Source organism: Ammospiza nelsoni, chromosome Z, assembly GCF_027579445.1.
Source record: "Ammospiza nelsoni isolate bAmmNel1 chromosome Z, bAmmNel1.pri, whole genome shotgun sequence".
In the NCBI taxonomy this organism is placed as follows: Eukaryota; Metazoa; Chordata; class Aves; order Passeriformes; family Passerellidae; genus Ammospiza; species Ammospiza nelsoni.
In genome coordinates this window covers 19,516,841-19,534,463 of record NC_080669.1, presented here as the reverse complement: position 1 = coordinate 19,534,463, position 17,623 = coordinate 19,516,841, and the positions used below count along the sequence as shown (strand labels likewise).

The 17,623-nt window shown below is 35.8% G+C and overlaps 1 protein-coding gene across 2 annotated transcripts in view; it reads right to left on the bottom strand.

The window, feature by feature from the left end:
• Positions 1-8,193: 8,193 nt before the first annotated feature.
• IFT74 (intraflagellar transport 74) overlaps positions 8,194-17,623 on the bottom strand; it is a 35,343-nt gene continuing 25,913 nt past the window's right edge. For both annotated transcript variants that reach the window (XM_059492143.1, XM_059492145.1), the window contains 5 exons: positions 17,218-17,344; positions 13,287-13,450; positions 12,571-12,696; positions 10,111-10,171; positions 8,194-8,534 (listed from right to left, as the gene is read on the bottom strand). In XM_059492143.1, the coding sequence (XP_059348126.1) occupies positions 8,419-8,534; positions 10,111-10,171; positions 12,571-12,696; positions 13,287-13,450; positions 17,218-17,344 (594 nt within the window). In that variant the 3' untranslated portion in view covers positions 8,194-8,418. The remainder of the gene's footprint in view (positions 8,535-10,110; positions 10,172-12,570; positions 12,697-13,286; positions 13,451-17,217; positions 17,345-17,623) is intronic.

The window sequence follows — 17,623 nt, the reverse complement described above, 5'->3', positions numbered from 1 at the left end:
AATTTTTCTTTACATTTGACAATTGGAACCAGACTGAAAACTTGTTGCAATAATAAAGCTCACACAGAGTTATTATGACTTCAGTAGGATTAAAATGCCCATATCACTCAGGGAGGTCTTGGAAGCTATAACAAAACCCAGAGAAAAAATACAAAGGAAAGCAGAAAAAAAATTTTAAATAAATGGAAAGGCAGCACTCAAATATATAAACTGAATTGAAAATAAAGAGCAATCTTATTTACCACTTTACTAAACATGATCCATTGCAATATAATATTTGGAAGTTCTGTAATCCTGCCAAGATGCCAACAGCCAGAATTACTTTTATGGAAGTACAGAAAAAGGAATGTTCAGCTTAATTTTGGAAAGGGGGCATGGGTTTATCCTACTTTAATTTCCTTTTAGCTTTGGCTTGTAGTGTAGATTTCACAGAGGAAGTCCTGCATACCCAAGATCTATTGCCATGTGGAGAGAAGTTTTACATCCACAGAAAATGGGTGTCTCCTGGCCCTCCATATAACTGAAAGCCAAATCAAGTAGAAATTTATACTGAAAATACTCTTTGGGGGCAAAAACACAGTATGAGGTACAAACATCACTAAAATTCCTTTTTGATGCTTAAAGGAGGCAGAATATAAGATATTCATGTGGTTTCGTTTCAGACTAAAAAAACCCTATATATATATTTTGTCCATTTTAGATTTTGGAGAACATCTACTCTTTTTTGACTCCTAGATGTAAAGCAGCAGTGATTACCCCTTTCCAACTGGACTTTATCTTTTATAAGTCTGCAAGCAGCGATTCCCTCCAATATCAGAATACTTACTGTATTGGCAAATACTAAGTATTATCATACTTCCTATCTTGTGGAAAACTGTTTTGTCATTCATTTAACCTCTTTATAAGTTGGCCAATCCTCAATTATTTTTCAATATCTTTTAATTTGTTGAGGGATGGGGAGCAGGGAGGAAGGACAGGGGAGTTAAGCAACTGCAGTCAAGGCTGTGGTTCTTCAGATTGCTATTCTAAATTTAGAGGGGTTTTTAAAGTTTTCACTTAAATCTCACTTTCCTGCTGAAGAGAAATGTGCCATGTCTCCATTTGAAATACACCTAGATACAAAGCAATGCTCCTGATACTGATTTTGCAGTATGAAAAATGAGCCAGGTGAGCTGTTCATTCTTTCTGACGAACCAACTTGTATTACTGATCATTTCATCTGCCATACAAGGGCATTATTTATCTCCAGGACAGAGTGGACAGGCTGAATATGCTGCAGTATTCCACAAATTCAAGAAGGTTGTGAAGGCCTGCTGAAGCCAGAAGAGAGGAGATACATACTTACCCAAGTCAGAATTTGTTCAGGGTACCAGCATCAGCAGGACTGTGTATTTGATTTCTGTTTCATTACAAAATTTCATTTTCAAAGAAATAAAGAATAGCATCTATAATTCAGCCAACAATAATGTACTCCACTTAGGTCTGTTTCTATTTGGAAAGCTTTTCAATGCCACAGTTTAAATACTCCTCCCACTGATGTCAAAATGAATCACATGATAAACTTTGTCTACTGCAGAATTTAAAGGATTTCAATATTCTGACTTACTCTCACTCAACATTAAGTGTCTGCTAGGTCTACCTTTATTATTTTCATCCTTATATTTCATAAGACTAGAACATAAGTATTTTTAAGGTAGGTGATATCAATTTTTTGCCCCATAATTAAAAACTGCATGATCTGATCACCCTCTGATTGGTGATTGTCTGTCACCACCACCAAAGAGACAGTCCTTAGCTAACAGGGATATTGAGTCTCAGCTGGCACTCACTATTAATGACCTGAAGGATTCTAAATAGCCTTTGGCAAAACCAGATGGCCAGAAAAACAAACTGGGCTAAAAGTAAGGATGGCACAAGGAATAAGATATGGTACTGAGTTACTCTAACTTTTATTCCATGTCAGGCTGTTGACTACCAGGCTGTCCAATGAGCATCCTTGCTACATCCTCAGTCAGGTATGTAGCTGTATTTTGGCCCCTTAGGCCACACTCTCATATTTTCTAAAGGTACTTGGAAAGACTCCAAAAGTTTCAAAAGTGTTCCTCTCTAAAACATCAGGTTTTTTTGTTGTTAGCTGTTGATTCAAACATATTCACATCTTAAACCCTGACACAATGGCATGTGTGAATTCAAATTAGTTGCAGCAGGGAAACAAATTTTCTTCCAACATGTAAATAGAACCCTAGCATTAAACATGGCTTTTCATAACTCTCTTTGCTGAAGGCTAATTTTATGATATGTCAAGTGCCCTGAACTCCTGACACCAGGCTTTCCTCCTTAGATAAGCTGCATAGTTGTCTCAAGGACAACCCATTCATACATGCTGTACCACATGGAAATATGTGAAGAGGAAAAAGAAACAATGCCACTATACTTCTTTAGTCAGGTAGATGTGTTAGCAGAAATCACATATCCTCTTACAGTGTCTGGTTGTATTCTATTTTTTGGAACCAGGCCATTACTTTGGCCTTGATGTGATGTTAATGTGTTAGTAGGAGGCAGTAAAGGAACTTCAGGAATTATTACTCATCACAGTCAGCTAATGTGAAACAAAGGCTCACAAATGATAGGGTTTAAGCTTAATTTCCCAAACAGATCATGTTCTCCTCTGCAGCATGTCCTGTGCCACTGAGGCCATCTATAGCCCCTAAGCCATCTATCTGGGACCACCTGGAAGTGAGAGGTAGCAGCCAGGAGGCCAGGCAGAGGACACGTGCAGCTGCTGGTGCAAGCACTCAGGATGAGCACTGCCCTACCACTTCAGTGGCAGAGGCAAATGCAGGGAGGTAAAGGTTTCTGGGGTACATGTCATGCAAACATGGACAGGACAGTATGGAGCAATGGTGCTGTTGAAAAGGGTAGTTTTGAGAAACTTTAGATGAGGTAGAGAAGGTAACAGTGTTTTTTGCTGCACCTCATTCTGAGGAGGTGCAGTTTCTTTATGCTTTTTCTACTGCTTCTCCTGCATATACATACTTAGAAGGCAATTCAGGGTTGTAAACATAGCTATGATCCACTTGTTTTGCTCCATATTTTTGTTTTCTTTTCTAAGAAATGAGTCTGTGTATCTGTGTTTAATGGCAACAGTTGTATATCCAAATATCTTTAAGATATTGATATTAAATCTCCCCAAACGATGTACAGAAATACTACTACTACTGCTTAAAGTAAAAGGGCATGAACAAGGCAAATTTAATATTTTTTACATCTGAAGAAATAAAGATTAATTTCATAAGCCTCTTAAAACATGTGATCTTTGAAGACCGGACTATTGTTTTCAAGGACCAGGAAATGGGTCATGTCAACTGGATCTCAGGGGTAGTGTTCTCAGCCATTAGGGTTACAGAAATTCATTCTTAATATCCTGTGTGCAGGACCTACTATCTTCCCTGACTTATTATCACACTGTTAGTATGATTTGATGGTGCTTTTTAATGGTGATTTTAAACAAGTACAACTTAGTGATAAATTTGCTGTCTACCTGCCTCTTCTTCCAAATTTGGGATTAGAAATCTTACAGAAATCTTGGAAATCTGAAGGCTTCATTTAGAATTTTGTCTCTCATGCATAACTGTTAAAGTCACTGATGCAACTGAAAATTTCTACTATAGTCACAATTTTATTTTTCTTCTTAATTTTAAGAAGTGCTGTGCCCCCCTTACATCACAAGTATTTGTGGGCAAGCTTGAATTGTATGTTGGAGACAGAGGTCTTGTACCTTACTCATCCTTTGCTGCACAGTGGAAATCTTGGGGCTGATACAGAGATACCAGTGTTCAGTGAATCAAGCTCAGTCACTTTAAATGAACATAGCTTTCAAGGAATTAGCTTTACAAGAGGAAACAAGAGTGGATAATTTTACATTTCTGGCTCTTTTTCTCTCTCTTTTTTTTTTTTTTTTTTTTAATGTGGAGCATTTCCTCTTATTTCACACATTTGGCATATTGTCCAGTTAGTCCTCCTTCCTTAAAGGAGGACCTCTAAGTGTTGAGCACAAGTCAGGGTACAAATGTTTCTTCCTCGGCTCCAAGATTCTGTCAATCACAACAAATGATTGACCAAAGCTGGGATTTGAATTCAGATAATCTCTGTAGTAGTGATTGCTTAAGGGCTTCCTTCCTCTTTAATCAAAAAGACAAAGATGATAACTATTTTGTTTGGGAGGAATCCAGTTCCCTTCTGAATGCTTGACCTGCATTTCAGAGACTTGCTCTGCACATACAAGATATGTATCATGTGGTGTTCAGCTGCTATTCACACCATGCAGGTGTTCAAGTGAGCTCCAATTTTAGGATGACTTTCAGAATCTGAAGGGTTTTCACTCCAATTGCTACACCCACCACACCCATTATCACCATGAGAGACACTTCCAACGAGCTCACTCAAAGCAGATATTTTAAGAACAGTTACAAAGGAAGTCTAATCTCTTTCTCCTCAAACTAAGACATTCTAATGGCTTCCACCTCTTCATTAGGCCTGCTTTATGCCTTGTATTTTTGTTTTATGCTTGCAGCAGGGAAATAGAAGTGTACAGAAAGAATTTACAAACACTTCACCTTGGAAACATGTCCATACAATTGTGAAACAGCACATACTAGCACTTAGAGCCATTAACTAAAGTTGTCAGGCAGAAAGAATTCTCAGTGTTCTGCCTGTCTGGAATTGCTCAAAGGAATATTGCATTGTTGTACTCTAAGCTCACTAAGAGAAATTAAAAAATAAACTTATTTTGAAAGAAAAACAAGGTTTTGAAAATCACCATGAAAAGTAATGAAGGCAAGATGAAACAGGAAGACCAACAAGAGGATTAGCTTTGCTTGCAGGAAAAATACAGTTTGCTTGGAGATATGATGATATCCCTGTATATATGGAAACAAGGCTGGAGTACTGTCATGCCATCATGAGCTGGGAACAACAGCAGTAATTCCTGTGCTCGTTCTCAAGCAAAAATAACATGGCAGCAACAGATGCTTTGATTGAAGGCTTTGAAATTGAAATGCTTCTTTTCATACAGTGTGCCATTGAAGTGAGATGTGGAAGTGACAGTAATTGTCAAACCTGGTATCCTAATCCCCCCCTACTGAAGGGGGACTAGGTAAGGGAACTTTTAACAAACTACATACATGTATATGGAGCTTGTTGAGATGCACCCACATGCGTAGAGAGATAGCTGACTTAAGGCATTGCAAGGTCATTCCTGAGTACCTTTTTTATTTTATGGTGGTAAGGGAGAGGCTTCTGAATACTGAAAGCTAGAATGTGTCCCTTCAGGAGAGCAAGAAGAGTGATCAGTCCAATGACAGACTGGTCAGCCTCACCTCAATCTCTGAGAAAGTTGTGAAGCAGCTAAGGGGGGGGTACAATCTCCAGACACATGAAGGATGTAAAGTTGATCATGAGCAAGAAGCACCGACTTATGAAGCAGAAATTATGCTTAACCAACATGATAGCCATCCACAATGAGGCAACTAATAACATACAAGGAGAGAAGTGTGGATGTTGTTTACCTCAGCATAAGCAAGGTGTTTGCCAGAGTTTTCCATTAAATCCTCACAGATAAGCTGACAAAGTATGGTTACATAAGCAGGCTTGGGGCTCTCTGTGTGGTCAGTGGCCTGAAATCCAGTTGGAGGCCAGCCAGTAGTGGAATACAACAATCATGGATATGAGGGCAATATAGTTTAACCTTTTCACCAATAACCTGGATGATGAGTCAGAGATCACCCTCAGGAAGCTTGCAGATGACACAAAGCTGGGAGGAGTGGCTGATACACCATATGGGTGTAGTGCTGGTCAGAGGGATCTAAACAGGTGAAGTGGGCAGCCAAGAATGTCATGAAGTTCCACACACTGGAATTTCACACAGATGCATGCACAGTCCTGTCCCTGTGGAGGAACAATCCAGGCACCCATGCACACTGAGGGCTGAGTGGCTGGAAACCTGCTTTACTGAGAAGCACCTTGGGGCCCTTCCTGGTGTACACCAAGCTGACCAATAGCCAACAATGCACAGCAAAACAGGCCAGCAGTATTCTGGGGCAAGTTAGGAAGAGCATTGCCAGGCAGACTGAGGGAGGTGATACTCAGCCCTGCTGAGAAAGGTGAGCAGAAGGGATTTTAAGTATCTCCACTCTGCAGATGATGACAGTTAATTCATGTCCTCTCAGTCTGAAGTCATAGCATAAAATGAATAAAAGATTGTCTGGGTAGAGAGACGTGTGTTACTGAATTCATGTCCTGACATACACACAGGAACTTCAGTGAAAAAACATTGTCTGGTAATTAAACTGTATAAAAATATATGTGTGTGTGTATGTGTGTGTGTACATACATACATGTATATATATATTTATATATATATATAAAGAGTTAAAGGAAAAGTTATTTTCACTTGAAAAAAACTATGTAAGTGTACAATTTACACAGCTCACTACTAGGAGTGAGTTAATAATGTTCCAGAGGGAGATGAAACGCTTGCCACGCAGCTTACCCCTCTGCATCTATACAGTTCTTTTCAGCCATGGGTACTATGACTGCTATCAAGGAGTATACGGGTGAATTGTTAAGAGAAAGACTGAGTGATGAGATTCTTACACAGAAACAGGTTATCTGAAGATCCTTCAGTAGAACAAGGAAGAGAACTGCATGCTGAAGAAAGGGATTTCATGACAGGCATCTCCTGGGAACGCAGCCAAAACCTGTAAGCTTTACCATGCTACCTTACAGAATCCCTACCAAGGAATAAAACCTTCCCCTGCCCTGAGAGAAAGCAAAGTCAAAGCAATCTGTTTATTCAGTCTGCAGCTTTTTTCCATTGTACATTGCAATATGTTATTCTAGCACAAGTGGAATTCAGGAGATGATCTCTCTAGCTGATGGTTCGACTGGTGAGAATATTAGACTTCAACTTTATCTCTGCAATAGCTGAAACTCTGACAGGAAGGAAAAGACTTTAGTGGGAATTTCCCCTAGATAACAGCCCTTAGTTTATAGAAATCCCGTTCCATTATCTCTAAATATTCTAAACATATAGAGCAACACTATTCAGTATGCTGAATTAGCAAAAACAGTGCTTTCTGCACAAATCTTCAATATTTTTAGCTTACAGAGCTTTTTATATTCAAAAAGACAATCATAGATTTGAGGAAATTTAGTGACAAAAATACAGAACTATTTTAATGGACTCAGAACATTTCCTAATAATTTCTCTACTCCAGTTTCATGAAGTGAGGCACATAGTCCACCTCTTTTCTGGAAAACTTTTCTAAGAGAGCAGAACAGCTATAAATCCAGATCCCACTACTTTTTTGTAGTATCTTTCTATAAGACTACTAGCTTACTGTTCAGCTAAGATTTCTATCTATAATCAACTGTGCTATTTCTATTTGATCAGGACTAGCTTACAATATACCAGGTGAAAGAAATTATCAATAAGCAGTTTATAAAATATATTACATGTAGAATGTGAGATAAATATATAAATGGAATTTTTTTTTAATCTAAATGTTTTCTGAAATTTTGGTATCACGAAGCACATTGTTAGTTTCTATTTAAGCCCTGTTTTTATTCTAAGTTGAAACTCTTCCTTGTGGATTTTTGTCAGAGCTTTCATATGACACTGCTGCTTGAAACTGGAGGGAAAAACACATTGCAGAAAATACAAATAAGTTTCTCTGCTATTTCCTTTACTGGTGAATACTACAGTAGTAAAATGCTTCCCATAAAATCAATGTTAGCTATGTTTCACTACCTTTTATCAGAGTTTGCTCTTTATAATTACATTTTAAAAACATAAGAAAGTTAAGTCTCCATTAGGAAATTAAAATTTGCTGGCCCTTGTTTTATTGTAAGATTTTACACTATGAAGCAATTTTGACTTTAAAAGATGCTTGTCATCATTACATGCTTTCCTTACTTGGTATAAATTGCAATATATAGGTATGGTATGTTGATGTTACCATTTATCTTATTATGCACTTAATTTAAGATAATGCATATGACAGCGCGCCAAGCAGTCCTGTTCTGTTTGACAGGGGCAAGACTACAAGGCAATTAGAAATTCAGGGTGTAAAGCAGACTAAAATTTCACATTTGAGAATTCAGCAATGGGCCTCAGTAACTCATTGGGCAGTATTTCCTTTTTGTTTCTAAAATTCAGATGTTTATTTCTAAAAATTTTAAACAGTGCAAAAGGAGAGATAGTATTAAAACCTGTAACTTCTAAAAACCTGGAAAAATAATTTTAAGAATATCTTCCACCCTAGTGGTGAATAAATTATCTCAGTAGTCCAGCTTTCCACACGGCCTTTGCACATCTCTCATTGTTGGTCCATTCAGGCAGGAAGGAAATGCCTGGGTTCAGTTCTTGGTGTTCTGTAAAGCTTCTATGAGAGCTTTGTTGTATTCTTTGACCAGCTTTCTTGAATTCTTCATTATTGGCTGGTAGTCACTCTCCTGACTTTTTGCTGCTATGACTGATTAAAAGAATTAAGGAAACGAACTGCCAGTATAAATATGAGCATAATCACAGATCACAAGGGAACCACAAGACCATACATTTCCTTCTGTGAAAACTGTCAAGGGATGAAAATAGCGGAAAAAACTCATACCAGGGCTAATAATAATAATGATCTACACTTATTTACTAGCTGCCATCTCACGACAAGCACTTTAGAAAAAAGGAGCGATTACATACCTAAGGCACTTTCGTTCATATATATATATGTAGGCAATAAGTTCCTCAGGAAGGACTCTGCTTATTGTTACATTGCAAACCAAATCACAGAAGCCCCAGTCCAAGAAAGCAGCCCCGCTCCAGTAGCCCAAGATTTAAGTACTCTGTATAAGGGTCTGCAGTTGGATAGTCAATGTTTTATACTAAGTTAGGAGATACTTTAATATCCTGATCAACTTGTTTTCTTGGTTTTAAAGTCTTTTCTGTTGAGAAAAACTGTGTTTAAGAGTATTGCCTTAATAAAATATTCCTGTAGAGCCTCCTTCAAAGAAGAGTTGGCTCCAAACTATATTACACTAGCCAAGACTTTTTCAGATATTTTTCTAGGAATTAGAGCATGTAGCAGATTTGAGAAATGGGATATTTGGTATTTGCAGAAAACAACATTATATGTATACACCTACATATAGCTATATGTATGTGCATTAATTACTAAATAATTATCATCATCATCAGTATTATTTCCGTGATGGCTAGCCTAACACAGAATTGCCTGATATACATCCCCATGCCATTTTCGTTGCTCAACACACTACACTAGATGGTGGAATCCAGTTTTGATGTTACCTTCACCAATTACATTTGTATTGTAATCATGTAACAGTGATTTTGTGCATCTTACAGATTTCAGATTTTTTAAATAACAACTTGTTTCTTAAATAATTTTAAAGAAGTAATTTTATTGCAGTGAATTTACGGTCCTTATAATATAAAATAAAAGCACAGCTTGGTCCTATTCAGATCTCTATAATAACTAAGCAGAAAAACAGAAAAATAGTACTGATGTGAAGAACCATCATTTGTTTAATTAAAACAAATTTCCGTGCTTTTCCTAATTTCAAAAACTATCTTATGAAAGCCAGTTGCAAATCAGCAAGTAATGATTTTGTTGACATCATTACTGAAATGCAACTTGTTAATCTGAATTCCATAGAGAGCTACAAGACAGTTCGCCACCTCAGCATGTTTTCAAACAATGTTACACTGGCAGATTAATATCAGTTAAGACTGAAGAGATGTGAAGATAAACTTTATATGTAACCTTGCAGAAAACCTGAGAAAGAAGGAAAAATTCCAGACTGCAATGCAAAGCTTATGTTTTAGGACTCTGTAAAACTCTTTCAGACAACACATGCAAGTTTCGCTATATATAATATCTATCAGCTAAGCAGATATTTGCAAAGGATTGCCTTTCCCCTTCTCCCCTGTCTTTTGCAGCCCATTCCGTCCTGTCTTGTTCTGCTGGAGGAAACAGACTACTTCCTCAATTAATACAGTGTGTGAATTTGACTCTTACCTCTTAAAGAAAAGGATACACTCCTTCATCATGAAGTTATTTTGCTCATGGTGCTGCCACTTCCTCTCCAAATTTGTAAGCTGAAAACACAAAACCACAAAAAGAGCCAAAAATTAAAATGGTAATAATTACACATATATTTACATAAATAATTTTGTATCAGTACCTTGTACTCTATCAACTGATAAGATCAAAGTTATTTCACATAAAAACCACAGAAATGAGAAACAATGGCAAAATGCTTTTAAAGCTGCTGCTGATTAGCCTGCATATATAATTTAGTACTTTATACTTATACTTAGCATAAAAACACTGTATGCAACTGCAGCAACAGATGAAAAACTCAGATGAGAATTCAAGATTTGTCATATAAAAAAGTTAACAGGCAAGTCAGAAGTAAAAAGGTGAACAATTCAGGGAGATACTAATTCTAATTATGCTCCATATCATTTAGATGGATCTCTTCTTAGAATCGGTAAAATCTAAAATCACCAGAGATACAATATTTCCTGACACTGTCTTGGACTTTGCACTACACAGAAGAAACTTCCTTACTTCCATAGTTAAGTTTCCTGTCTGATGCCAGAAGTTGTGATAAGAACAGAGCTGCAGCGAGAAGATTGTAGGAGTGTGTGTTCAGCGCTGGCACTTCTTCAATACTTTCAGCATCAACAGGAAACTAATGTGGACATTATATTGATGGCTGCTTCCTTACAATACAATTTTATATTTGTTTTTCTGATGCTACTGTTCCAGGTTCTGCATTTCAAGATATGAAGATGTTATTTTTAAAAGTAAAACTAAAAACCATTCTGAGACTAAACTTTAAGTGGAAACTGAGGTAATAAATAAAGAAAATATTGCAGTATTTTAGTTTAAAGCTTTCCTTAAGCTGGAAAAGATGAAAATAGTTTCTATGTAATTCAAACTTTAACAGTAAGAATCAGTTTATTTAGTGTACTAGTTTGCAGGAAACAAGGCAATCATTTGTTTCCAAGATTAGGTATTTCTGGCTAATTAGAATTATTATTGTCCTTTTGGTAGACATTGCTGCACATAACACAGCCAGCAAAGGAGCCTGGAACTGAAATACATGTTATCTTACACAGAGAAAAGGAAAGATTCAGTGTATTTTTACAGTAACTGCTTGAAGACCAGCTGACCTCTTGCAAAATTGCCCAAGTCCTCCACATTTATGAACACTATTTGTACTTCAAAATGCTTGACACATGTCAAATAATCAGCTATTATAAGACATACCTTAATTCACCCTCATTTTTTTACACTCAGGGCGTAAAAAGTAAAGAAAAAAAATCCTTTTCACCCACATAAAAATAGAATTGCCACAGCTTAATGAACTGAAGAAATTACATACAACTACTATTTTTTATAAAATCCTTAGACTGATTATGCAATTCACTTAACACTGTTTGAGTATGCATTTCTAATTTACCTAAACCCTAGAATTTGATCTTGGCAAAAAAGATTCAGAGTGTCTCAAGTCTTTCACATTTTGGCATGTAGCTTTGAGGATTTGCATCATCAGCCTAGAATGATTATCATAACCCTATGCTACAAATGGACACATATGTCTCAGTTTCTATGTCTCAGTCTCTATGTCTTCTCATCTGCTCCGCAACATTAATTTCAAAAGAAAGTCAACTTAAACATCTGCAATATGACCTTCAGCTTTTAACTGTATTAGCAAAAAATAACAGTTCTAAAGGACAAATATCTCAAAAACATAAATCAATAAAAAACAGTGAAATGCATTTAAAAAATCAGTTTCCCTTTCCACTTTATTTTAAGACTATCTATTTTTCTTCTGTGCATTCAAACGTATTTACCAGTAAAGTTCTGCTGCCAAAATGACAGCAATTTATGTGTATTTATAATGAAAGAATAGAAGCCGATCAAGAAGCTATAAACGTCTTTCCTGATTCACTTTTGAAATACAAATATACATATATACCAAAGTTGTTTAAATGTGAACAGACCCTAAAACTTCAGTGGCCTGCAAGGAGCAGAACTGGAAAAAGGAAAATGGAATTAATAGTACAGATTTAAAGGAAAAAAAAAAATCACCATGACTTTAAAAGCAAAAGAGATCTTCGCTAACTAGCAGTGACCTTTTTCTTCCCTGCAGTTTCTTTCTAAGTTCGTCCTCAAACTACTTAAGCAAAGGAAGGGCAGAAGGTAGAGAGTTCAGAGCAAGATTAACACAAACACTTAAACAAAGGACTCACATAACTTTTAGCTCAGAAAGATTTCTGCTAATAATCCAAAGTTTACAAGCCATTTGTTGGCACAATATTACCTTTTGTTTGAAAACAGCAAATACAGTTACACACTTACAACGCATGACTTAGAAAACTCACTGAGAAGGAACAGATTCTGCCTGTACAAAGCTTCATGTGTATGAGAAAGCCAAAACCAAGAAACAAACAACTGAAGGAATAATATGTAACTTGACCTATACCTGAGAATGGGTCTCATTTTCTTGCAGCTCCTTCTTTAGTGTCTCATACTCTGTATTCAAATGCTCCATTATTTTCTTAAAAGCACGACTTCGTTTTGTTAATTTTTCTTTGTCATCCTCGAGTTTCTAGTTAGGGAAAAACCCAACAAAAAGTGATTAATGGATGAGTTGATTTGATGTGGGCTTCAAGCACATTACTTCAATTTACCTTTTAAGATGCTACTTTTTTTCCTTTTAGAACAAGATCACATGCATATGTGTAAAGAACTCATATGCTTTTCTCCAGCACTGCATGCTCTATCCCAAAAACAATAATCAATGATTATGACCAAGCTGTATGCTTGGACAATACTGTATGAACACCAGTGGGAATGCTGTTATTAAGAATTTGTAGGAAATTCTCTTTTGCTTGTGTTCTGTGTTAGATTGCTAAATTCAAAGCTATGGGCAGTCATAAATTGCATAAGAGTTTAGCTGAATCACTAAAATAGAATGGGGAGATTTTGTGGAAGGCAGTTATTAAAAGATACCCAGCTGAATACCTGCTACATGTACCCAGTTAACAAGTCACACATATAAGCAAAATAGTATTTGGATTAATTTGCACTGATGTGCAATCCTGTTTTTCAGCTGTCAGAAGGACTGCCAGTCACAAAACTGGATTCCCCTCCACTAACTGTTCAAAAGCACACACTTTGTTTCATCCCTTTCATTACCTTTTTCTTTTCTTCTCCTGATGCTTTCAGAGCTGGCAAATTATTGTAGATCTCCAACTCTGCTTTTGTCTGTTCAATTTTGTCCTTAAGAGAAGCTAGTTCACCAACCATCTTGCCCTCCAACAGTTCCATCTTCTGTAGGTCCAGCTGCAGTTTTTGACTCTCTAGATCACCAGAAACACAATCTCTAATTAACAGTACTTTTTGTTTCAAAATACACAGCCCATTACATAAACATTTATGCTATATTTAACCAATATAAACACTTATGATTTTTTGTATTTTTGGGAGTTATTAATGTGAAGGAAACAAAAAATTTGATCTTCACCACCATGCCACAAGTCAGACTCACACACTACAATTACTGTATTATAATCCATAAGTGAAGAGTAATGAAAATATGATGATATGCATCACAGTGTTTCTATTTGTAATGTTTATAGCACCATGCAATTAATTGTAGCACCACAATCTTAAAGCAGTGGTGATAACTTACAAAAAGTTTATTGCAATGCAACAGAAGTGCAGACAGAACACAGACAAACCAAAGAAGTATTTTTATTAATTTTTTAGCATCATCTTCTTTTTATTTGTGCTGCTTGAATATGGATAAGATTTGGTTTTAGGACAACAAATAGTGAAACTTGCAGTAAACATTTGCTTTGTAGAGGAAAACATTTCCATATATCCTTCATATATTCTTCAAAAAAGAAGCGTCACAGCTTATAATATCAACATAGGCTACAATATATAGCATTTACTTCTGAGATGCCATTAAAAACATAGCAGACTTATGTAATTAAAAGAATTACATAAGAACTGTGGGTGGATTATGACATAAAGAGGACTGTAAAGACTGAAACTGTCCAGACATGTGGGAGGGAAGAAACTATATATACACAAAGTAATAAAAGTACTTTGACTCAGTCTTGGGTTAGGTTACTTACCCAGAGTCAGGAAGGACTAGATGTTGGCTAGACTTAGTTTGGACTGTTTTGTGATCTGACCTGTCATTGTATTTCATTCACGTTCCTGAACTCTGAACACATAGCTATATCATCTTATGTTTCAGATCTGTGTCTAACTCAGAAGAACAACAGAGATAATGCAGTTTTCTTCCTACATTCCAAAGTATCAGGCAACATGGGCTATTGAGAGGGAAGAGACTGCACAAAAAACCTTTTCTTGGCATATGTTTGCATCTTGAGATTTGTGCTGATCTGCTGAAAAAAGGAGAGAAAATTTCCTCCCAACTTAATCAAGGCAGTATAAATCTTTAAGTCAGAAGAAAATAGGTGTGTCCATGGGATAGAAGGAGGGTTCACCTTTCCAAAAACTATGGGTATAGTTCTGTCAGTGGACTTACATGGGAAAATCTCACCTGATCAAAACATTCAGAGCAAGATTTTGCTACTCATCTCACTGCTTTGTATTTATGCCATATACTTATATTTTATAGTGAAACACTCACTTTTATTTCTGGCATATTACAGAGCACTTTCATGATTTCTTCAGGAACCTCAAAATAAAAAAAAAGGACACACCAAGATTTCTGTACCATTTGCAATTATCCTGAGGAAGGCTTATTCATAAAGTAAGATTGAAAGTGTCCTCTATGTGCAAGGAGCATTTATATAAATATGAACAATTCCCATGCAAATTAAAAGAAGTATTTTAAATTATAATATTTTTGATTGCTTCACATGTATGTAATTCACAGTCTGCTTTCACTGCAAAGGACTTAAGAAAACACATTCAGTGTGTCCACAATATTTTATAACTGCTCAGTCTTTCACAATGAAGTTTCTGGCATTGGTCAGTGACAGATTGTAAACCATAACTGAACAGATCACCTCTTTCCTTTCTTGTTCCTAGAGCACTGTGGTTTAAAGACAAATCAATAAATGAGAGTTTTAGATCAGAAACAGTAAAAAATAAAATTAAAAAATAGACTCAGATTGGAGAGAAATAGCAGAAAACAACTAGAGATGTTCATGAGTATTTACCTAGGTCTGATCACAGCATTTTCACTTTTTGTACAGCTGTTCTAATATCTGTATTTTCTTATTTTAAAATTATACATAGTTGACCAGTTGGAATTTATTTCACATGTAAAGACTAGTGCCAACCCAAATGCCAAAAAGGCAAAAAAATTTCTTGGACTGTTCTGTCGAATACAAGTATGATGAGACTGCAATGGATATTCCTACCCATTCACACTTTCTAGAGAAAAAGGTCAAAACTGGAAGGGGAAAATTTTTTCCTTATCCAGCAGCAGACTCAATGAAAAAATCTCAAAACTGAAAAAACCTCAAAATTCCTCTAGGGGAAGAGACAGGAAGAGGATGCAGACCAGTTCCTTCTGATAGGCCATGAAGTTGCAGCATCTAGCATGCAGTGTGTACACAGTGGCAAATTCTCAGAACAAATTACAGTGACCCAGGGAAATATTTTTGGGAAACTATGCCATCAGCACTTTTGTTTACCCTTCACAACTTCCTTTTCTTTTTTATTTTTTTTAAGGATTCTGGTGGTAGACTTTTTATATCTTTGTTACAACAAGAAAGTGTGGAAATCCAGATTTTAATCATAACAAAAGAATTCTGAAGATGGCTGTGCATTCAAAGATTAGAAGGAACTTCAACTGTGCAAATTGAGCATTCACTGTATTTCTGAAGGAATCTTGTTAAACTATCTGTGAATCCCAGCTGTCAGACATTTACTTAGGAATAACTTAAATCGTCTGCTGAAAATTATGTACTGTAACTTCCTCCTCTTCACTTACAGAGAAAAAAAATTTTCATTCAATAATGCCTCTATAGTACTACGTGCTTCCAAAACATCCTTATATTGGAAAAGAGTCATAAATGATGCTTATATGGAAGAACAAAAAGTAATATTTGAACTTTTATAAATATAAGGCCCAAAAATTCAAACTACACTACAACTGCAAAATGAGTATTTGCAGATGAGCAAACACTAGCATTAAATCACACAGCAGAAAATCAATTTCTCTAATTTTGTGCCAAATAACTTATTTGTTCGTAACTACTTTGAAGTCACAATACTGGCTCCTATTTTGAAAATTACTGTGAAGTACAACATGATACAGCCTTCTAAGAAAATGATTTATCATTCTTAATTCCTGCCCCTTCCTTTCAGCCAAACAGACAAGGAAAGGTTTGCTGAACCAATAATGATATTGACAAAGACACAGAATTAAACAGTGCAAATAACGAACTAAAGAGACACTTCTTACAGGAATGAAATTACAGAGAACATCCTCAAGATGCTAATAAGTATTTGAGTGTTTAGAAAATAAAGTCAAAATGAATATTCACTCTGCAGAACTGAAGCCTTGGGATTTGAGAGCTATTCACTGTTGTCAGTTAATTGCCTGTGATACATATCCATTTGGAAAAGCATAAACCATAAGTAAGTGATACTAAGAACGACATTTACAAATAATTCATGGTTAGATAAATATGCAAGACTCTGTTTCCGTTTATTAAACACTCTATCAAGATCATGGAAGATCTTGTTTTGAGGCAAGTATTAGTAAAATAAAATTCTAGCTCAATTCAACCCCTGTATTGAAATACACATGTTAAACATATATCTGTGCAAGGAAGATGATAATTTAGTGATAATAGTAAGGTAAATATAAATAAGTATACATACCTATTATAAATACATAGCATACAATATCTAATAGATAATATATAAATAAATAAAACAAATAGAAATAAATTGATGAAAATAAATAACTTGTTACCCAGAAGCATTTCAATTTGTGAACTTATCACTGTATTTTAATATTTGGAGATGACTTGATATCTAATATTCAGAAATCTTCTACATAATATCAGTGAAACAATGCAGGTAGTCTTTATTATTTTAAGGAATTAATTAGAAAATTCACTGATCTCACCTGTAATCAGATTCTTAGCAGTGCTCTGTGATTTCTGCATTTCATTTGATTTGAAAGTGAGGTCTTCCTGCATAATCTTCAGCTCTTGATTGGTAACAGATGAAATTTGTTTCATATGATTCAGATTCTGTGTGTTACCAACAACAATGATATGAACATGCTGTATTTTTGAAACAACAACAGGTAACTGGATAAGTAAGAAACTCTCCTGTCCTATGACACTGTCTGTTATTTGGGTGATTTAAATGTGAATGACTTGCATTCTGCCAACTTCTGATAAAAGATGTATTGACAGGCCAGTACAGACGAAATAAATATGCAGCAAATATAAACTGTGCTGTCACATAGGTCTGTTGTAAAGTAAGTGAGAACATCTAAAGTATACCTAATGGTATACTATATTGAA